The sequence below is a fragment of the Pinus tabuliformis genome, chromosome 7 (assembly GCF_031772625.1).
Source record: "Pinus tabuliformis cultivar Carrire ecotype Pingquan chromosome 7, CPIR1, whole genome shotgun sequence".
Taxonomy (NCBI): domain Eukaryota; kingdom Viridiplantae; phylum Streptophyta; class Pinopsida; order Pinales; family Pinaceae; genus Pinus; species Pinus tabuliformis.
In genome coordinates this window covers 499,954,327-499,978,277 of record NC_142293.1, presented here as the reverse complement: position 1 = coordinate 499,978,277, position 23,951 = coordinate 499,954,327, and the positions used below count along the sequence as shown (strand labels likewise).

General features: G+C 40.1%; 1 protein-coding gene across 14 annotated transcripts in view; it reads left to right on the top strand.

The window, feature by feature from the left end:
- Positions 1 to 23,951, top strand: part of BNS (bonsai) — a 154,412-nt gene that overhangs the window by 473 nt on the left and 129,988 nt on the right. For 8 of the 14 annotated variants that reach the window (XR_016266658.1, XR_016266660.1, XR_016266657.1 and 5 more), the window contains exon 2: positions 7,034 to 7,116. Coding sequence is in view for 10 of the 14 variants with exons in the window: in XM_089458377.1 (XP_089314503.1) it covers positions 7,041 to 7,116 (76 nt within the window). In the remaining 4 variants the exon portion in view is untranslated. Of the gene's footprint in view, positions 1 to 90; positions 215 to 366; positions 569 to 819; positions 959 to 7,033; positions 7,117 to 23,951 lie in introns of those variants that run through there. The other 6 variants (XM_089458373.1, XM_089458372.1, XM_089458374.1 and 3 more) reach the window with 6 other exon arrangements.

The window sequence follows — 23,951 nt, the reverse complement described above, 5'->3', positions numbered from 1 at the left end:
TCTGTTTCAAATATTATCCATTGATCATGAGAGTTGCTTTACGATGGTAGGATTATAATGTCATAATTTGGTCGATAGTATTCGGAAATTGGGTGAGAGTATTCGCCTGATTTTCAATCTTTCTTGCCTGATTCTGATTTTCAAATTGATTCGAAGGATTCAAATATTTGCTATTTATATGATTTCAATTTATGAATAATGGATAGTTGATATGGTACGCTTTCGGTCCTCGAAGGACCTCCATCGCTTGGGACATGCCCCGATGCATTCTGATTTACTTTTCTTTCTCTTTTTTTCTTTTGGCATTGTCCGTCCGTATGTTGAAAGTGTAAATGACTTTCGCGAAAATTAACCGGACTGTCACAGAAGTTTAAAGAATTTCGCGAAAATTAACCAGATCAGTTGCAATACTCGCCGTTGAAGAACTAAAGAATACTCGCCATTGCAGTTGCAATCACATGCCGACCACGATTTAGGGCATTCCTTCGGTGCATACTGGTTTATTCGAAGGATCAATTCGTACTATAATCCATCTTTTTGTGTGTCCAGAGAGAGCGAGATCAATCAGGTGAATCTCTTATTCGCTGGGCGTCTTATTCCTTCTCCTGTTGGCCTCAGATGGCCAGCATTTACATGTTTTATTCGAGCTAGATCAACGAATTTGGCAGTATTTCCTCTTCATTTTTTAAATAATCGAGAAAAAAAATAGGGCTGTCATTCTTAAAAAACGGACTGTATGATTAGCTGGCGAATTTCATTGCCAAACCTCAACGAATTTATTTTTTTTTATCGGGATTCACCGAATTTCGAATCGCACAGTTCGAATTCGGCGAACCCCGTGACATATTCAGGAGCTACATAATAGCCAATGCACAGGAAAAAAGATTCCACGAGGGCCGGATTGTTCATCAAGAAATCCAGATATCATGTTCTGATCATAATGTAATACAGGGAAGCAGTAAGTAGAACTAATACCAGCTAATAATGGGAAAAACTAGAAACAATGGTAAGCAACATGCTAGAGTTAATTGAAACCCTGGTTCCCTATGACAGGTAGAGTGCACCATGAATGTTATGTCCTATTGTTAGTACATGTGATCACACCACAATTGCTTAAGCTTTAACCACTGGTCCTTTTAAGTGCAATGCTTGGAATTGTAGAATACAATTTGCATAGATTATAAAAACCCATGTTTTCTTGTCATTCACAACCACTGCTTTTCACAACTGATGGATGACGTTATGTAATTTGTCACTGAAAGTTGACCACATGGTTTATCATGGTGGTGCTGGTGGTTTTCTCTAGGATGCTTTTTATATATTATTTGCTTATTTCTAGAAGCTTATTTGGTCGCGTATGACACATGATTTACTGAGTTTGTCAGCTTTCAGATTTCTTCGTGCAAATGTTTTATAGTGATATTTGAATTTTCCTTTGAATGGAATTTCATTGAAAGCTATCTCAACCTGACAAGTGTGGTTCAAAACGCGTCGACAAATGCATGCTGATGTGATTATCACCAAAAACCTTCTCAATAAACTTGATATGGATCACAAAAGCCTAAATTCAATAGCTATACAATACTTAGATCGCTGAAAAACACGGCAATGTAGAAGAGTCGAGAGTTTGATTTAGATTCGGTAAAATTTGACTAGTACAAAAATTTGGAGAATTACACATTTTGGTGTTTTGTAGAAAATTTGGTGAGTTTGCTTTTGTAAACTGAGTCAAACTTAGTCAACTCGGGTTATAGTCATTATTAATTGTGAGTCAAAGTTTTGTTTGTGATTAATTATGAGTCAAACTTGAGTCAAAATTGGCCAAACTTAGTTTGACACAGCCTGAGTTGGAAAAAACCTATGGTGGAAGACCTGAATCGGAACTGCGAGTTGGAGAGTATAACTTGACATTCTTGTTACTCTAATTTCATTAGCAAACTCTAATCGTAGCCTTTTTAAAGTTTAAACACATGCAAGCTAAATGCAAGTTGAATTATCAAATTGCAACCATACCTTTATAGTCTCCAAAACAAAGTTACTCTTCTTTTATGCCATTGGCCTTGTGACCCCATGTTGGTCACATGGACACTTGGGACTCTCATGGCCTTAGTGTTGAATGCTCGTGGGACATATGCTCTGATTAGGGCACATGCCCCATGCATCTCATACACATAGGTCACCCCATCCCAATGTTGGCCAATTGTTAATACCTATTTTCAAAGCATCAATACTTGGATCTTAATATATGTTAATTTATGAACCTAGCACCCGACAATTAGTTCCTAGTAGATTTATCACAAGTCTATTGAATAAACGCACAACTAAGTTCTTAATACAATTGTTCAGCGAAAGCACGATTACACAACCAACGTCAAGCACATGCAACACATACAAATTTTGCCCAATAAATAGTTCTTCATTAAATTAATAATTTGAACCTACTTGGGCTTCCGTCCTGGGATAATGGCTAAATTGAGGAATTTACAAATACAACATACCCTAGATCTGATCTAGCTGATCAAGTCCTATATTTGTCCTTAATCTAGATCTCTTATGCTACACCCTTGCACATTCCTCGAACCCAACACACTCGAGTATCTCTCTATTCACTTCATAATCTCTTTCTCAATGGCTTGTGCCATTGTATGGTGTGTCTTTCTCCTCTCCTTAGCCCTGCTTTTATAACTTTTCATTGAGTTAAATCCCTAACCCTATTCTCCAAAGTGATGGATGGCCGAGATTAGATCTTGCCTCACTTGAGCTCAATTATTGAGATTAAAACATAATCACCAAAGTAAATACTTTACTTTTTCTAAGTTTCTTCCGCTCAATAGCCAACATAATTGATTATGTGTTTTTCCTAACTTAGACTTAGGCTAATTTAAAATATCAACTTACCCAATATTTGAGCAAGTGTCCTAAGGAGACTTTGGGCAACTTTTGCACTCCTAGACACTTAGGCATGTGCAGAAGTACCTACCTAAGCTACAAACATTAACACTCCCTCTTAGTGAGGGATGTACTTCTTCCACTTGGAACTGGCTCTGATCCTAGATCTGCTACCATAACTATTCCCCTTGAATTGGAAGCCTTCCCTACCACTTGATTTAGAATCATCCTCAAAGACACTCCCTTTGAACTTGTTCCTAGAACCCTCTGCTCTTGAACATCCCGTAAGGTCATGTCATACCATGAGACCTTCTTGATAGATTTGGAAGGATTTGTTGACCACTCCTCCCCCTGAACTTGAAGGTTAACTCCCCCTATGTTGCTCAACCTTTGGAGCTTCTTGCTTCTTGTTCTCTGTCACTGTTTTGAACTTTTGATCCTTGCCCTGGCTCGAATAGGTTGGCCCTTTAGCTATACAAGTTTCCCTCCCTAACTCCAATGACATGGCCATCGTTAGATCTAGATCCAGTGGGTCTGATCAATGCTTGTCCATCTTGGAATGTTACAACAAACCCCTTCTTCTCTATCATAGAGATTGAAAACAAACTTCTCTTGAGTTTTGACACCCATAGCATGTCCTTCATTTTCAACACACCTCCCAACTCAAGTTGGAAATCACACTGTCCCAACTCCCTTCACTGCATGTTTGGCATCAACACCAAACTCCATATGCAACTTTGAGTCCCACTTTATCACGCTGAAATAGCTTTTGTGCTCTTGTCATATGTCATGTGGCTCCACTATCCAATAGCCATGCACCAACTGGTATGGTGCTCAAGGAAAGGTAGGGAACAAATGAGAATTCCATTTCGAGCTTCTTGGAAAACTCTTCCGCATGAGTTTCTATTGATGCAGCTGTAGCTGACTGTGCACCTTTTTTGCCCTTCTTCCCCTCTAGACATTGTGAAGCATAATGGCCTGTCTTATGACATGCAAAACACTTGACCTTAGTCAAGTCCTTCTTCTTCTTTGGTTGTGAGGCTGATTCCTCACTCCCGCTCAAACCTTTTCCTTCTCTCTTTGCTGTCTTACTGACAAGAGCCAGGTCCTTGTCACCTTCCTTCTTGGTGGCCTTAGCTTTTGATTGCTTTCTCATCACCTCCTAGATGCATTCATCCCATAGCCTATCAAATGAGGGTTGGTTCTCTCGAGCACAAATTCATTTGACAAACAGATCTCATGTCTCTGGGAAGCCGTTCAACATCACGTTCACTAACTCTACGATCACTACCTTTGCATCGTCAACATTTTCCCCTACTGCTGCAAGTTGATAACAAATCTAAGTGATCTTCATCAGGTAACTCACCGCTGAGTTAGATTTGGTCTTCTATGTAGATTGGAGCTTGTCCCTCAATACCATTTTCTTGTTAATGTTCTTTCTTTGGTACAGACTCACCCAAGCATCGAACATCTCCTTGGCTAACTTCTTCTTAGACAAGTGAGGATCAAATGGTCCTTCATAACATCCAAGAGTATGCTTTGTGCCTTTATCTCCCTCTTTGCTAGGGCGACATTCTCCTTGGCATCTGTCAGCTCTGGGATCGCCTTCTCAACAATCTCTCGGAGATCGTTTTCCTTGAGAAAAGAGGTGACCCTAGCCTTCCAAGATAGGTAATTTGAGGCTCCATCCAGCCTATGTTCAAACTAAAGACATACTGCAATCATATTGCTAAATTTTGCGGAAGATATGTGCTTAGTCTGTTAAGCTTGCTTTACTGAAAAAATTTGTCGGTCCTTTAGGAACTCACAAAATTAATTTTTTACCATTTTGCGGTTGCAACCCTCTACTGCCCTGACACTGGTGGCTGGCCTCTAACACTAATTTTCTCTAGGCTTCTTTGATTTGGCAGCTTCTCTTGTTGGTTGTGTGCTTTGTCACGGCCCTTGGCGGCTACGGCCCCACCCACCTAGCGAGCCCACGACACCTCTTTGTTGCGTTGACTATCTTTCCGTCTTACTGGAGCGACAATATTTGGTGCCTTCCTGCACAAGGGGCGGCTCCTACACTCCGCAACTCCGCAACCTTCTCAGCTTCTTGGCGCAAACTTTGACCCCACGTCTCGGCCCAATGGTTTTGCTTGTGTAGTTGGTTGCGACGACAACTTCCTCTGTAAGCCCATGGCTAAACCATTGTGTCCACTCGCACGACTGCTAGTCCCTGTTGTGAATGTTGTTTACTGAACCTTCAGCCACTTGCCTACGTCGATTGTTAATTTCGGCGTCCAACACACTTGTCGATTCCTGCGTGCTTTGACGTTACTACTTGGTCTCTCCTCGACATTGACTTCTTATTCGACTCCACCACCCTTCACGCACCTCGTCGAAACAACCCCTGTGTGCTATCTCTTGTCTGTAGCCTTGTTCACCTACAATCTGTGCCAATTGGTTGGCCTTGGCGACATGATTTGATAGACCACGGTTGTTTGCCACCCACCCACGATTGGGCTGTCTCCTTTTTTTTTTTTTTTTTTAATTTTAACTTCAAACTTTACTTAGCATCATGACTTTTCTTCAAAACGTATGGATTTTTCAGCAAATTTCCTTTGTCGCCGTACTACATGTGGCCTTTGTATGACCCTTTGGTTCTTGGCATGCAAATATTTGTGTCTTGTACATTGCGGCTAAACCTGGCCCCAAGGATACATGTACAAACTTGACACTTACATGATTCAAAGATTGACCTCTCAGAGTTTTTGCTCCGTTACCATGTTGAATTTTGAACCTAGCACCTGACAATTGGTTCCTAATAGATTTATCACAGATCTACTAAATAAAAGTACAACTAGGTTCTTAACACAATTATTTAGTGGAAGCATAATTACACAACCAATATCAATCACATGTGACATGTAAAAGTTCTACCCAATCAACAATTCTTCATTATATTTATAAACCCTACTTGGGCTTCTGCCTTGGGATAATGGCCCAATTGAGGAATTAAAAAATACAACATACCTTGGATCTGATCTAGCTAATCAAACCCTAGATCCATTCTTGATTTGCTTGGCTGATTTGGATCTCCTATGTTGTGCCCTTGCACCTTCCTCGGACTTGGCACACTTGAGTATCTCACTCCTCACTTGAGAAAATCTCTTTCTCAATGGCTTGTGCCATTGTATGGTGTGTCTTTCTCCTCTCCTTAGCCTTGCTTTTATAACTTTTCATTGAGATAAATCCCTAACCCTAATCTCCAAAGTGATGGATGGTCGATAGCTAATAGCCAACATAATTAATTATGTGCTTTTCCTAAATTAAGTTACCATAGCAACTTACTCAATACTTGAGCAAGTGTACTAAGGGGAATTTGGATGACTTCTGCATGCCTAGACACATAGGCCTATGCGAAAGTACTTACCTGAGCTACAAACATCAACATTATATTGGTCCTAGAGTTGGTAACTTTTGATGATGGTGATCCTTTTGAGGGGTTGTGTGCCACGCATATCGATGCAACACATAGACTATATACATTGGAGGAGGGAGGAGAGTATATTGTTAGTGTTAGTGGTGGTGACATTGATGATTTTGAATCTTGATTCTGAGATCAAGGGGGAGAATCAATGAGACTCTTCTACCCTATTTTGTATTTGTTGATATTGGTATTCCCATCTATCATCTTGTCTATGTAATATGTTTTGAAGACATCAAATGAGAACAACAATTCATGGTTCTAGAATCTATATTTATGATCTATTGCATATTCTTGTTTGTTTGATTGCATTGTTTTTTTTGTTGGCTAACCCATGGGGGGATTTCAACCGTTGACCTTTTTCACAAGGAGTGCTTTAATAGTACACCCATTCACCGTCAATTCAAAGCCCCATGGACTTGTTTGTTTGCAAATTTGCATTGTTGTTCTACATTTGAAATATTTAAAAAATTCCATCTTTATATCTATATTTTATTTATAATACACACACACACATTTTCGATGTACTTTTTGTCTTCTTGCTGGGGGGTTTGTGTGTCTTGTGTTAGACAGTCATGTCCTAGTGCTAGGTAACTTATATTATAGTCGATATGTTATATGCTACTTGTGTTTTTACCTTTGGTCAAGGACTAATATTGCATACTTTACTTACAGGGTGAACATGGCAGAGCTAAGCATGGGTGTGCTAATAGACATTGTGGATGAAGAATGGATGCGGGACACTTTAGATGATGATGGTAAATTCTGCCGCTAGGATGTTTGATATTTTTTTAATCTAAGGAAAGGTTTGTAGGGAAATGAAAGGCCTCCTCACATTTGTGAATTGTATTCCTCGTAAATCTAGGGGGTTTTGAACCATTCACCTGTAGGTGTGAAACTAGCCAAATGCCCACCGACATTGGAGACAACCAGTTGAACCAACCCCTTAGGATGAAATGTTTGATTTCTCTAAAGAAAGTACGATTAATTCTCTGGGCACATTGGTGATAAAGTTGGTATGCTATTTCTTGAATTATATCTTTATATGCTGAACATTTGTCTTGATTTAGGAAACTTGTGGAGTATGACAATCTATTGAAACTACTCAACAACAAATCTCTGACATTTGCACAACTTGTTTCGGATTACTTCGTGAGATCATCCAATATTACTGAAAAGTCATCGAAAGCTTAATTTTAGTTTTAGTGGTATTCAGTTCTCTAGTTAACAATGAAAAACACTAATGCCTTAGTAGCTAAAGATTGAGCAAATGAAGTTATGGTCTAGTGCTATGCTTAGAGTTCATTCATCGCAAACATACCTAGGTTCTTGGATGTTTCTAAATATAATCACCATGTCATGTAGATACTGTTATTAATGGTAAAAGTAAAAATGCATCTGATACTATTCTCATCATCTTATATGTTTATAATCAAGGAGCATGCCAAGTTGCACTTCAGAGGCCTTTTTGAGATTTTCCTGATAATAAGTGACCTTGAGAAATATAAATTCAATGTAAATAGCAGTGAAACTACAGTTTATCATTCTCAATGTTTTTTAGTTTCCCAATTGTGTTGATTCAAGTAATTTCTATAATTAATACAGGATTTTACAGTTACAAGCCCTTATATATGTAGTAGTCCTTCAATAAATAAAAGCTCCAGGGTTCTATCATTTAGCTTCGATCAATGTATAAGGACGTGAAGTTTTTGGGGTGCAAAGTTAGCATACCTCAGATTTGAGCATGTGAAGGTTAAAATCCTTCCAAAAGCTTTAGGATTAAGTAATTTATATCTAAAGATTTCTTTTTGCTTAAAACACACATGTAGTAAACTTCTACCTTTTTTTTTCTTTAGCATTGTTAAATCCTTTTATCCTCAAGGTGCACTCTTTAGCACAACGCTGATTATCTAATGGGTGAAATTCATAATTTCCCATTATAAGGAAAGTGACCTTCCAATAGGTGGCAGTCATAATTCCCTTCACCTTATCTGAGTCTTGCATTGATATCGAGGCAAAATAATCTCTATTTAACAATAAATTTTACCATCCTCATGGCATATATTCTATTTTTTCTACTAGCATAGATCTATCTTAATCCCAAATCTATTATTCACAGAAGTATCAAAATATCTTCAAAACTACCCCTTAAAGAAGGGCTAGGCCCTACATCTTTGGTAAAATTCTTTCCCTGTCAGCTGCAAGCTTGAAAGGTTCTTTAATCTGGAAAGTCAGATTTCTCAACTGGTTTGGGATCCGAGTAAACCTGAGGCTCCATATGGACCAGCACACTAAATGCCCATATTTCCTAGCACTTAAACCTCAATGGCCATTCTGAAATTAAATACTTAACAGTATTTATTCTCAAGTATCAGCTGCTCCAGGAAAAGGCCACGTGATTTTCAGAGATTAGGGAGGATACACAATCTATATTTGATTTTTTCCCCTCATTTGTTATACCATGGTGCTAAAGTTTGAAGATAGCTAAGAAGGATTCGAATTCCCATCTCCTTCAAAAGGAGGCATGTATCCAAGTACACCACTAGAATTTGTATTGTATATACTCTTAAATGGAATCAATAGGCCACGTGATATTGCATTTCTAAATCAATAGTTAAAAAAAAGACCCATCAACCTTCATACAAAGTTAGATCAATACGTGACATCAATTATCTGTAACGTTTGTTCAACATCTGTTATACTTTAATTGTATTTGTAAATTTTCAATGTGTTCACCTAATAGATCCAAGGTTTTGGTCTAACTGTTCCTATTTTAGACTCCAATGGCCTCCAAGGGCAATATGTAAACAAAACAACATGAATTCCCTGCAAAAGCTGTATAAGCTTATGTTAAAATTGGCAACTAGGGCCAAACTCCATGTGAGTTATCTTATTAATGGCAGCTGATATTTTTCTTGGATCCCTCTCATCGAGAGGTGTAGGATTGATCTAAAGATCATCTGATTCCGATAAGTATTCATGGAGATATGAATTTATTTGTGTTATGGGACAATTCGTCAAGGTCGGCCAGCAACCAAATAAACCCCACATGTGCTCAACATTTTCGTATAAATAGAGATGCCTTGAAAGTCATTTGGACACACACTTGGGATCTCTTCCTCTCTACTTGTCTTTGGGTTTTAGTAGGAGGAGAGATCCAAAGGGATAATGCTGCCCTAATCTAGAGGGAGTGCCCTAGGCTCTACGCTGCCCTAATGAAGAAGCCCTAGACGCAGGAGGAAAGGGAGATCTAGCACGGTGAAGGAAGCCCTAACGCTGCCCTATGAAGAAGCAGTAATACGCAGCCATGGGGGGTCTAAGAAGAGACCCTATCCTCTGTCCTAAAAGGCACCTATATGCAGCCCTAAGGAGAGAGACCTATGTGCTGTTCAAAAGAACCTTAGCCGCAGTCATGAAGAGGTTCTATACTACCCTAGCCACAGTCCTAAAGAGGGTGGCTTAAGCCGCAGTCCAAGAGAGGAGATCCCTGCTCCTATATGATGCCCAAATCAGCCCTATACGCTGCCCTAACCTGCTCCTATACGCTGCCCCAGCCTGCCCTAACTCGTTGTCTAAAAGAGTCCCTAACTCGTTGTCTAAAAGAGTGCCCTAACAGCAGTGAACAGAGGCTACTTAGCCGCAGCAAGAAGGGAGCTGTTTAGAGGATCATCTATATGCAGCAAGGTAAGACCTAAACGCAATCATACTACACTGTTTTGGAAGGGTTTAGGACAGCCCTTAGACGCAGCAACAAGGAGACTAAGCCGCAGTCTATACATAGCCAAACGCAGCCCAAAGATGATGACTGGATGCCCTTGCAGCAGCAAGAAGAGACAGCAAGGCAATGCCACTTCAGGACAACATGGAGAGCTTAGATCAGAGGCCAAGTTGCTGTTGAAGAGCGGATTAGTATGAGGACTGTTTGAGGGTGCAAACAGGTCCTGAACAGGGTTGTCTCAAGGATCAAGGAGCTGTGTGTATGGTTGTTGAGACCAGCCCAAAATCAAGATAGTTTGGACTGCAATCAAGGGGTTTTGAAGTGAGCTGTAGATGACAGCTATACTGTGATAGGCAGCAGGCCTTATCACCTCAGATCAAGAGACAACGTGGATAGGCATGGGGCAGATCTGTGCACAGTATTGTGATAGGTGGCAGCATGATGAAGGCATATGGTGCTGTATAGTGCAGCCTTGGGACAGCAATGAAGCTGGATGGAGCAAGCAAACGGGACAGCTGTATGGCAAGCATGGAATGGCAATGTCACTAACAGTGGGACAACATTATGGTACATGGGACAGCAGTGGCAGCATGGGTCCAGCAATTGAGTGCAGCATGGAGAGGTGCAGTATGTGGATGAGATGCAACACAATGATAGGTGAAGGAGTCACCTTGGAGAATCAGTTGAAGCAGCATGTCTTCAACTGATCTCATGTAGAGATGATCTGTTCTCTTATCTAGAAAGTCTAAGTGTTGACTTCTGTTGAAAATGTACTATCTCTCTCCCTCTCTCTGCTGAACTATTGAAGAACATATAAGGATAATTGATCAAGGGTTTCCCCACTTTGGGGTTTGTCTCTGGCTAGCGCCACATCTTGTGTCCTCTTGTATTGGCTTGTCTTCTGCGATTTATATTTATGTTCTATCTGCAGTTTACTTTAATGCTGATGTGTTTGCTAATCTGGAAAAGATATTGAGCTAACTATGAAAATTGAAATAAATTGCTCTAGCATAGAACATACCTAAAAAAACATGGTATCAGAGCTGAGGTGAAGACAAAGCCCAAGCAAGAGTGAAAGAGCAATCACCGAATACAGTTGGGAAAGGATCGATGGATTCCTCATCCCTCTTCTAATTCACCAAGGGTGAAGTCGAAGCAGAGAATATTATCAGAATGGCGCAACGGAAGTTTCTGATGGTCTACCTGAAGATCACTTATATGGGAAGTCCAGATCTAAGGGTGGAATGAAAGGCAGATGCCTTGGTTGAAATAAGTTCGGCCATTAGGCGAAGGAGTGTCCGACTGGTAGGGACACATCACTTGATGATGATAACAATCATTCCAGGGACATCTTCAATGATCAAAGGAATGACAGGTAATGTAGGTCATCAAGGACACGGTCGACTCTTCAGAGAAAGCAAGGAACCCCTGGTATGAAGAATCAAATGTTGTTTTTGATAAGATAAAGAAGTGTTATCTTGTATTGGCCCTCTCCTTTAGATTCTTTGGGAATTTGGCTTATTGATTGTAGTGCTTCAAGGCACTCCATCAGATAGAAGGGTGCTCTCTCTCTAATTTGGTAGAGATGGAAACATTCGTGGCATTATACTTGGAGCCAATGCCACCTATCCTGGAAAGGGTGTTACCCCTCAATTGAATGAGGGTAACTTGATTCATCTACATAATCTCTTTTATGTACCTAATTGCAAGAAGAACTTGGTGTCCATTTCGGCAATGGAAGTCAAAGGTTTCAGGGTGGCATTCATCGATGGAAAGGTACGTGTTTGAAAATAGAATTTTCAAAGATGCTTTTACTCATGGGTTCAGGATTGGCAATTTGTACCAAGTTGCAGGATGGTCCATTGGGGACCATGTCAGTTGACACATCTCATCTATAGCACCGGAGGTCTATTATGGGGCCCTACCCGATGTGAGTCAGATGGTAACAGGGATGCCTGAATTCTAGAAGAGCATGAAGGTACATGTCTGAGATGTACCGAAGGAAAATCTTACAAGGGGACCATTCCCCTCATGTAGCAGGTCCATAGGTTTGGAACAACCTGAGGGATTTGAGATTCATGATCAGGAATCTCATGTGTGTAGGTGGAAGAAAGCCCTCTATGGCTTGAAGCAAAACACCCAGGGCTTAGTATGAGAGGATTGATAGTTGGAAGAAAGCCCTCTATGGCTTGAAGCAAAACACCCAAGGCTTATTATGAGAGGATTGATAGCTGTCAGATGAAGCTGAGATTCACTAAGAGTGAAGCCAATCCAAACCATTGTTTGAAGGTTGTGGATAATAGACCTTTCATACCGGCACCTTCTGAGAACGACCTATCTCTGATAGGTGCAGACCCTCTCACTTGCAGAAGTAAGAGGGAGTTGGATTCTGGATGTGGAATGGTAAACTGCAAGCCCGTGATTACCTCGAGGATCTTAACTTTTAGAAGTTATATGGTGATGATGCTGGACCAAATTTAGGAAATGCCTCTGAGTTTCACAAACTCATTTGCATTGAAGTTCTTGGTGAATTTCCGTTCGGATATATGTTTTGCAGTTAGCATGGTGAGCTCATATTTGGTTGAGCCTCATTGGATTGGTGCCAAGAATCTTCTGAGATATCTTTGGGGCACAATCTCTCATGGATTGAGATACATTGCTGGAAATATGAAACTGCATGATTATTCAAATGCTGATTGGGCAGGCAGTGTGGAGGATCACTAGAGCACTTCTCAGTGCGGGTTCTCTTTGGATTCTGCTTCGATATCATGGATGAGCAAGAAGCAGAAGTCTGTTGCTATAAGCACTGCCGAGACCGAATACATAGCTACGAGTATGATCTTGTGTGAAGCTGCCTGGTTGCAGAAGCTCTTCAGTGAGCTGTTTGTACACATGATGAATACCACTGTGATTCTCTGTGACAACCAGGGGGGATTTGATTGTTGAGGAATCCCGTATTCGATGATTGCTCCAGCAGATAGACATCAGATACTACCTTATCTGGGATATGGTAAATCGATGAGCAAGGAGGCTCCATCGCATTGAGACTGATGTACAGGTCGCAAATGTTTTGTCAAAGCCCCGGGGAAAGGTCAAATTTGTGACTTTCCCGAATGACTTGGAGTCGTTGAGAGACCTTCGTATAAGGGTCCTGCATGTTGCATGCATTGAGCTCTGGGAGCTCTGGGGGGCTTGGGGTACTTACTGGAGCAACACACGACCATAGGGCGACTCACCCTCCCCTAATGGTGCGTTGTGTACAGGGTGAATAGCTTAGCCTTCCCTGTGATACCCTGAGGCGACTTTGGGACAGGATGATTCGTTCTCTTGTGAGCCAGGATGATTCATTCTCCTATGAGCCAGGATGATTAGTTCTCCTGTGGGACAGGATGATTAGTTCCCTTGTTGAGGCATCCTACCTATGCAGTCTAGGACTCATGGGAAGTACCTCTCATCTGATCAATGAGCAGGGAAATGGGGTTAGGGACCATAGTAGTACTATCGATGGACGCATTGTTGTATCTACTGTACTCCCTATGCTAGGATGACCTCCAGCTGATCTGGGATCAATATGAGTGGTTTGAGACACTCCCTTGTGATATTGATCTGGGATCAATAAAACTGACTTTGGGTCAGTAAGAGTGGTATGACACACTCTCTTCATATGAAACTGACTTCGGGTCAGTGGAGAATGGTATGAGACATTCTCAATCAATTCTTCTTCTTCATGGTTCAGCAGAGAAAAACTGATCAGAGCTCAGTAGAGCAGAGCAGAGCAGAGCAAAACTGAGCAAAGCTCAATAGAGCAGAGCAATGTCTGGCACTGATGGCAAAGATAGTGTAGTCGGATATATGGATCAGCGGATGGAGTTCTCCCTAGTTGAGAGGGAGTGTTAAAATTGGCAACTAGGGCCAAACTCCATGTGGGTCATCTTATTAATGACAGTTGATATTTTTCTTGGATCCCTTTCATCGAGAGGTGTAGGATTGATCTAAATATCATCCGATTCCGATAAGTATTCATGGAGATATGAATTTATTTGTGTTATGGGACAATTCGTCAAGGTCGGCCAGCAACCAAATAAAGCCCACATGTGCTCAACGTTTTAGTATAAATAGAGGTGTCTTGAAAGTCATTTGGACACACACTTGGGATCTCTTCCTCTTTACTTGTCTTTGGGTTTTAGTAGGAGGAGAGATCCTAAGGGATAACATTGCCCTAATCTAGAGGGAGTGCCCTAGGCTCTACGCTGCCCTAATGAAGAAGCCCTAGACGCAGGAGGAAAGGGAGATCTAGCACGGTGAAGGAAGCCCTAACGCTGCCCTATGAAGAAGCAGTAATACGCAGCCATGGAGGGTCTAAGAAGAGACCCTATCCGCTGTCCTAAAAGGCACCTATACGCAGCCCTAAGGAGAGAGACCTATGTGCTGTTCAAAAGAACCTTAGCCGTAGTCATGAAGAGGTTCTATACTACCCTAGCCGCAGTCCTAAAGAGGGTGGTTTAAGCCGCAGTCCAAGAGAGGAGATCCCTGCTCCTATACGCTGCCCAAACCAGCCCTATACACTGCCCTAACCTGCTCCTATACGCTGCCCCAGCCTGCCCTAACTCGTTGTCTAAAAGAGTGCCCTAACAGCAGTCAACAGAGGCTACTTAGCTGCAGCAAGAAGGGAGCTGTTTAGAGGATCATCTATATGCAGCAAGGTGAGACCTAAACGCAGTCATACTACACTGTTTTGGAAGAGTTTAGGACAGCCCTTAGACGCAGCAACAAGGAGACTAAGCCGCAGTCTATACATAGCCAAATGCAGCCCAAAGATGATGACTGGATGCCCTAGCAGCAGCAAGAAGAGACAGCAAGGCAATGCCACTTCAGGACAACATGGAGAGCTTAGATCAGAGGCCAAGTTGCTGTTGAAGAGCGGATTAGTATGAGAACTGTTTGAGGGTGAAAACAAGTCCTGAACAGGGCTGTCTCAAGGATCAAGGAGCTGTGTGTATGGCTGTTGAGACCAGCCCAAAATCAAGATAGTTTGGACTGCAATCAAGGGGTTTTGAAGTGAGCTGTAGATGACAGCTATACTGTGATAGGCAGCAGGCCTTATCACCTCAGATCAAGAGACAACGTGGATAGGCATGGGGCAGGTCTTTGCACAGTATTGTGATAGGTGGCAGCATGATGAAGGCATATGGTGCTGTATAGTGCAGCCTTGGGACAACAATGAAGCTGGATGGAGCAAGCAAACGGAACAGCTGTATGGCAAACATGGAATGGCAATGTCACTAACAGTGGGACAGCATTATGGTACATGGGACAGCAGTGGCAGCATGAGGTCCAGCAATTGAGTGCAGCACGGAGAGGTGCAGCATGTGGATGAGATGCAACACAATGATAGGTGAAGGAGTCACCTTGGAGAATCAGTTGAAGCAGCATGTCTTCAACTGATTTCATGTAGAGATGATCTATTCTCTTATCTAGAAAATCTAAGTGTTGACTTTTGTTGAAAATGTACTATCTCTCTCTCTCTTTCTCTCTGCTGAACTATTGAAGAACATATAAGAAGAATTGATCAAGGGTTTCCTCACATTGGGGTTTGTCCCTGGCTAGCGCCACATCTTGTGTTCTCTTGTATTGGCTTGTCTTCTGCGATTTATATTTATGTTCTATCTGCAGTTTACTTTAATGCTGATGTGATTGCTAATCTGGAAAAGATATTGAGCTAACTGTGAAAATTGAAATAAATTGCTCTAGCATAGAACATACCTAAAATTAACAGCTTACCATAGAAAACAAAAAATGCGTACTGTAGATAGAAAGCAATTTTTTTCAGCATTCATCTGCCATCCCTATTTTTTAGTGTTTGGTTATTTCAGCTCCAACATTTGTCCTAGTAGAAATAGAATGCAAAAATTAGAAATTGTCGAGGGAGGAAAAATTGAAATGAAAAAAATTCCTTTGGTAAATGGGAGAGGATTTTGCTTGTCCAAAGGGACAGTGGTCTGCATATTGAGTATTTAAGTCTGTTTGAACTTTGAACAAACCCTGCTGGCCAAGCTGGCATTGAAGCCTTCTCTTAAATTAACAGCTTATGGCAGCAAATCCTTTGGTGCAGTTATGCAAGGAGCAAACAAGTGGGATTTTTTTTCCCTCTGTTATAAGTATCACCGTCACGAAGGCTTAAGCATCTAGAATAATGTGCAGATATGTTTTAATTTGATTCACAAAAGAAAGCAGTCTTTTGGGCATCATTCTATTATGGGAAGCATCCTTTAAGGAAAATACCAAAGTTTGCTACTTTATCAGACTTGTTTACGGCACAAGAGTCAAAATATTTCTAAGGTAGCAAACATTAGGAAGATCAATGATCTTCTCGAGGAGGATTGCCAGCTAACGCTGCAAAGCTAGTAAGTCAAAAAACTGACCTTTAATATCACGTGATTTACTAGCTGATTATGATGACATTTCGAAGGTGTTATCTATGACTAAAAGAATGGTCTTCATTAAATCCTACCCAGATATTTTTAGTTTGGGAATCAGGATTGAAACTAGGAAGCTCCATATTTAAAGCAGATTACCTCTGTCTAGAAAAATCTGATTATAATCTTTATTGGAAATCAGAACCTTCTCCTATGGGTCACTTGGTGGAGAATATGGTATGATGAAAATAAGTTTTTGTTATGAGCTCATGTAAAGATGCCATTAAGGTAACCTCAAAAATAAAATCATTTCATTTTCTACCCTTTCAAGTCAAGTTCCAAAAGACTATTTGTTCAAGCTAAGTTTTTGAAGCTGTGGATGAAATGATGATTTTCAAATTTTTTTGGGTCCATTATTGAAAGCTATTACTGGAGATGCTAAAGGGAGTGACTCCATCATCCCACAAAGTAACTGCAATGGTAGAGCTATTGAGATGTTATTGTGTGATGCATTCATCTGTTCTATGCAACAGAATGGTCTTCAACAATATCAAGCTTCAGTATACAGAGAAAATATTGGAAGGATGACAGTCATTTCTTGACATTTCCTTCAAAAAGTTGTGCAGTGCTGAAGTTCTATTCTAGGCATCATGAGATATAAAACCCTGCAAAAAATTCCTCAACAAGTAGCATGGTACTTTTAAAAAAAAGATGTTCTATGCTGTAACAATTATTTGTTCCAAAACTTCTTTTTGCAGCAATATTAGTTAAGCAATTGTAGATAAAACATAAACCAAATGCACAATTGAAGACAACCAAGAACAAGATAAGACACAGAGAATTTAGGTCCAATGACCAGGGAAAAACCCAACCAGATTCTTCTTCTATTAAATATCAATTGTTCAACAGAGATACAAAGTGTAATGAGAGATCAAGAGAATGAATAACTTCACCCAAATCTGAACAAGGTGTAGCATGAATTACTGGTAGCAGCAACTGATGCAAACACTGAATCAATCTTCAAGTTCTGCTCTTACTTTCCAAGTCTCCCTCTCACAATATTTTTCAAGTCTCTCCAACTCTCTCTTTCAAGTTCGAATCCTTCTTTCACAATGCACAAGTAGTGAGAATGAGTTGATATGAAATATATATATATATAGGAGGAACAACAAAATCTGGTCAAATAGGAGCAATAGGCATGCCTTGAGGAGGAGTTACATATGCCATTTAGGGAGGTACACATGCCTTTGTAACTCATGCCATTAAGGCGGTATGCATGCTTTTGTAACCAATGCCATTAAGGAGGCATAAGAGGAACCTTTTATGACATGCTTTTATTGTGAGTAAGAGGAATATGCAATGTCTTAATGAGTGCGTAAGAGAGAGGGAGTAATGTATGCATTAATGAAAGCATAAGAGAATCTTTTATGACGAGACTTTAATGAGAGTGAAACATATCCATTAAGAAAGAGAGAGTTATGATGTGCTATGAGAGACATAAAGGTACAAAGTGATTAAGTGATGAAGGTAAGGTGACTTGAAGTTTCTTTTAATAATAATAATGTCATAGTATCATAAGGATAATAATAAAGGTAATGATAATATTGATGATTAAGTCAAATTTGAACTATTAAGATTGATTAATGATAATTAAAGTGATTTTCCAACATCTATACTTGATTACCAATTGATGCAAGGTGATTTACTAATTTTGGAAAGCCAGGCTTGAGATGCTAGACATGACTTTCTAATTTTGGAAAGTCACTCCAGAATTGTCAGAAATGAAAATTTTATTTAAGGAAATTCATCTCTGACCTGCCAATTTTCAACACTTTTGAATAGCATTACAATGATTGATTTATTAAAAATGTGTTGTTATTTTTTTTCTTTGGAAACAAATCCCCAGGAAACACCTGGGCACTTCCCCTTATTCTGAGGATGGTACCTAAGGTAGAGTGGGTGGCACAGACTTCCAACTCTGTGGGAGTCAAACAGGGTAACTGCACAACATGCTGGATTACTGATAATGTCCTGGCAACTGTGGCAGATTGAGCTAAACCTTGGGGCTAAAAAAATCTGATTTGCTTTAAGAGCACTCCAAATGTATAAAACGTGAAGTTACCATGAACAAGAAAATGATGGACAAGTTCAATGATATTCTTAACCATATATGTGGATTACAAATGTTGATGGTTTCATCAATCAGCATTGGTGCAGGACCAATCACTGCGTCAAATCTTGTGATATAAAGATGGCAATGGATAGCTTGGACTTGTCCTTGTTGTTAATGCTCTATGCCTTATGCTTTTAGCAAAAGGAGTTGGTTGACCGTTGAACGGCCACCCACTTGTCACATTTCTGATATGTAAGCCTTTGAATTCATCATCCTGGGCCAGTTCCATCTGCATGTGGTCTGAGGCTTAGAACAGGATCTGGTCTTGAGCACAGTGGACAGTAAATTAGTAATTCATTTGTATTTTTGATGTGTTTGCAAAGGACTTCTCAAAATAGTCAGACTTTGAGGTGTCATTCTCATCAGGTATTTTACACACTTACAGCAAGAATTACTTTAATATCTAGATTCTATATTGTCTGCATCCACAACTTACCTGAAAAGGGCACAAGATGATGTACAAAGTAATTTCAAGAGTGATTCACTACTCAGGTATCATTGCATATAATACTGTAATATTCAATCGAAAGACAAGGGGAGCTGCTATGTATACTATATAGTGTCCCTTATCCTGGCCCTGGGATGAGGGCATTAATTTCCACAGTTATTACATATTATTATTTTAAGCATAATGGGATTTATAATATAGAAAAGACAATGCAACCAGACTTCCAAATTCAAATACCAGGTTTTGCACACACACTCTCCTTTAGCAAAATACAAACACAGACAACTACCATTTTTGTGGATATTGATAAAAGCAAATAAAACTTTTTTTTAATAAAAAGCCCCCATCCTCCATTTGAGCCTCAAATAGTCTTTTTGGTGTGTGAAAAGGAGAGGAGACCAAGCTGGAGCTGGAAAATCCTCATCAAATAAACTCACTAAGGGCATGACACCATGGTAGTCAGCAGATGATAAAACTATGAAGCCACATGGTGGATACAATGGCTAAGGCTGTAAGGACTGGAACCAATGCATTGTCATAAAAGAGGAAGCCCCACATGATAATCTTGATGGGAAGAAGAGTTTGCTGAGGTGTTAAGTTCTCCTCTTTATGTTGTGTTTTATTCCACTTTTCACACTATTCTTGCTCATTCTGTGGTGTGCAAGAGGCTCTACATGCCAGATATCACTGTGGAAAAATCTATGTTTGATCTCTTAACTGCTTCTAAAGATTTGCATGTTTCAAGAAGCTATTCCACATCTTCCTTTTGGGCGTCGTTGATGATGGAACTCAACTGCTATTGTTGAATATCCAAAGAACTTGCAACACAGTTGTTTAAATACATTATGCATAGATAGACACTGGAGCAATCTTTGAACACTGCACATTTGTTGAACTAGAAAATTAATCATGTGGTATACTATGCTACTCTCCTTAAGCAGTGTGCTACTGCCTAATATCTGGAAAATGGTAAATTTGTTCACACCCACATAATCAACTGGGGCCAAAGATTGACAATTTCATAGATGATAAACTTGGGGAATTTATATGCAAGGAGTGGGTGCATTACAACCACTTGACAAAGGCCTGAGCGAGATTTAGTATCATGGAATGCAATCATTATTGGATATGCACAGAGTGAAAATGATATGGAAATCTTCAAACTGTTCTGATGAATGTCGGATGAAACATGATATGCTCAGAGTGGTGCATTGCGAGGAGGCATTGGAGTTATTTTGCCAAATGAGATGTGCTGTTGTGAAGCCAAATAATTTCATCTTTGCCACTGTCATCAAGGCATGTGCCAGCATGGCTATCTGGAACATGATAGGTAAATCTATGCGTGCATTGTCAAAACTTCTCTTGAGATCAATGGATGCGTTACCTATTCCGTTGTTACAGTGTATGCACAAAGTGGAACTATGAAAGATTCTTGTAAGGTGTTTGATGAAATGTCAGAACGGAATGTAGTTTCATGGAATGCACAAGTAACTGTATGCGTGGGTGAGCATTTCTCAAACTGTATTCTTATGATGACTTTGCAGCAAGTGTAAACATTATTTATTCTTGACGTGTTTCACGGGAATACAAAGAGATTTCAGGGACATGTGATGTTGTAATACCTTTCACATTGGGTGAATTCTGCATCATCTTTTGATACTGCTCCATTAGATTTTTGAAAATGTAACCTTTATGCTGTCTGTCGCTCTACCAAATTTGCTGAAAGATGTTGCAATGCTTCTGCTTCTGCACCTGGTTATAATCTTACTGCTGGGATGGCAACATTGTTGCTTCATAAAATTCAATTAAGATTGGAGAAGGTTAATAGGAGTATCAAGGATAGCACAACTGTAGAGGTGGTAGCCATTTGTTTTTCTGGAAAAATAAATTCCACTCATCCTCTTGCATATTAAGCAGTCAGAGTGAGGAAGTTGGTACCTTGCCAATGCCCTGTGATTTCTCCCTACTTCCCCAACTTTATGGATGGAAGGTGTTGTTTCCTTGAGATCAATTTTGGCTAGGGAACTATGCTAAGGCATCAGACTGTGTTTTTAATAAATTATTGGATAGAGATTGTATTTTACTCCTGGAACTGTGGAACCATTGGTTTTGATAGCCAGTCAACAGGCTACTTTCTAACCAAGAATGACACCTATGTGTATAAAAGGAATGAGTTGCAGAATGAGAAATATAAACTGAGATTTAAAACATTAAACTAATGCTCAAATCTCTCAATGGGGAAGATGTATTGAAAATATTCCAGTAATCATACACTTTAATAGACAATAATTATGTGAAATACTCAGCATACCAATTCACCAAGAAGAGGTACGATAGAAACCAATGTGGAAAAAGCCGAAGTCGGGATTAAATTGGCAAGGGTCCAGAAATTGAAAAAGTCTGCAAAAAGTCGGCAAAATTAAAAAAATACAAAAATATTCATTTTAATTTTTTTTTTTAGCATCTAAAGTATCCACAACATCAAACAAATGCATTTCCACATAAACATGTAAAGAAATCTAGTATATAATATGTATACGAAGTCTAGTGCTACATCACATATCAAAATAGTGAATCAAGACCTGAATCTTGAGTCCTGTCTCAGTCTCAACTCTCAAGAGTCAAAATATCAACAAAAAATATAATAAATGTATATCATGAGTCATCTACATGTCATAAAGTAATCACTAATCAATCACTGAGATCCTCTACACCTTTTACGGGAATAGGGAATGGCTTTGCCATTTCCTCTAGAGGAAGAAGGTCTTGCCCCTGGGGATACAAATGGACCTAGTCGTCTTCTAGAAGCCAATAAAAGAAGTGGCCTCTATCCTCTTCTGTTGCGCATACTACTAACTAGATGGTGTCACCTCCTCCTCCTCATCTTCTTCCTGCTCTGCCTCCTGACCTTGCTCCTCCTCCTCTACCTCTGGCTCTCCCTCCCCTGCAACTGCTACCTCCTCTGCCGCTAGTGCCTTTGGATCCACATCTAACCAATCAGGGATCGAGTCCATGGTCGGCCTCTCAGTCTCGACCCTCCATGCAGCAGTGGTATCAATATTGTCCAATGAGATGGCTTCCACATCAAGAGTTTTCTGAAGTTGTCTCACCCACAATCGAAGATTGTAGTAGACGTAGACCATGTCATTGAGGCGTTGGGACTCCAATCTGTATTAGGGTCATAGATTGTAAATTAGTACTTAGAAAATTTAAATATTAAAAATAATCAAATGAATTCAAAATTTTAATTTGATTTTTTTACCTGTTGCGCTTTTTGCTGTGTATTTTGTCAAGTACACTCCAGTTGCACTCGCACCCAGAGGAACTGCATGTTTGATTGAGCACTCGAATGGGAAGCTTTTGGAGATGGGGTACTCTGCCACCATAGCTTGTCCACCGAGCATCTACAAGTTAAAAGAAAAATGAGAAACATAAAAAAGCAGGTTAAAACATTGAAATGCTAAACTTGAAGCAAATTATGAAGAGACAATGAAATTATGACTTATGAAATTTGAAAGTTGAAACAAACTGAAGCTTGCCTGGCATTTTGGTCGTCGTATTCTTAATAGCCATGGTAAAACTAAATGTGCCATCTGCCATCCTATATATCTCCATTTCTTTAGAAATAACTTCACGTTCTTGCTCGGATGATACCATCCTCTCAACACAAGTGAAGAATCGATCACCTTGGCATCAAATCTAAAACCACAGGAGTAAGAAAATGTGGGGTTGAGGTAGATACCTGCAACATGAATGGGGCGATGTAGGGTGTTGTTCCATCGCTCATCAATCACTCTCTGTATGACATGTTGTTTCTCTAACCCCTCGTCTCCCTTATCTTCATAATAAGCACGAATGGCTTCTTTGGCTCTATCCATGGCCTCATACAAGTAGCCCATTGTGGGCTCGTCTCCATCAACCAACCGAAGAACCCTTACCAAAGGTTCTAAAATGGCACACACCTCCTCTACTCCTACCCAAAAGCTCTGATCATATGAAACAAGTCTGTATATGCCCTCTCCCTTTGGTTTGCGGCTAATAGATAAAGCACGCCAATCCTGTGAAAGAAACATGATCTTCACCTCCCACATAGAATTCAACAGAGACTGAAGAGATATGAAAGTAGTGGCAAATCGTGTAATGGCAGGATGCACCAACTCTTTGTTGTTCGTGAATCTTCTCATCAAGCTAAGCACATATGTAATATTATATATAAATTTTGTTATGCTCCTGGATGATTCAACAATATCCTTCACAAGAGGAATCTTACCTATATCCTCCAACATCAAGTCAATGTAATGAGCAACACAAGGTGTCCAAAACAAGTTAGGATACCTCTCCATAAGCAACTTGCCAGCTGCAACTTTATATGCAGCGTTGTCCGTTATGACTTGGACAACATTTTTTGAGCCTACTTTCTGAATGAAGATGTCCAACAGCAACTCATATAATAGACGTGCATCTTTAATGTGTGCAGATGCATCAACAAATTTCATAAACATTTTCCCCTTGGGACAACTAACCAAGAAGTTAAGAAGGGTCCTACCCTTCTGGTCAGTGCAATCATCTGACATGACTGTGCATCCAGTGTGTTTCCATGATGCCCTAAACTCCTCCAATCTAGCAGTGCAATCAGTGTTTTCATCTTGAAGAAGAGGCCCTCTCAACTCTGCAAAGGTAGAGGCTTTGTACCCTGGGCCAACGATAACAACAACATCAAACATAGGTTGGTAGAATGGGTTTGTCTTGGCAATGTTGAAAGGAACATCACTCCATAGAAGACACTTACTGACCAACCTTTCAGCTTCTGCCTTTTTTTTTTTTTAAGTGCCGATTTG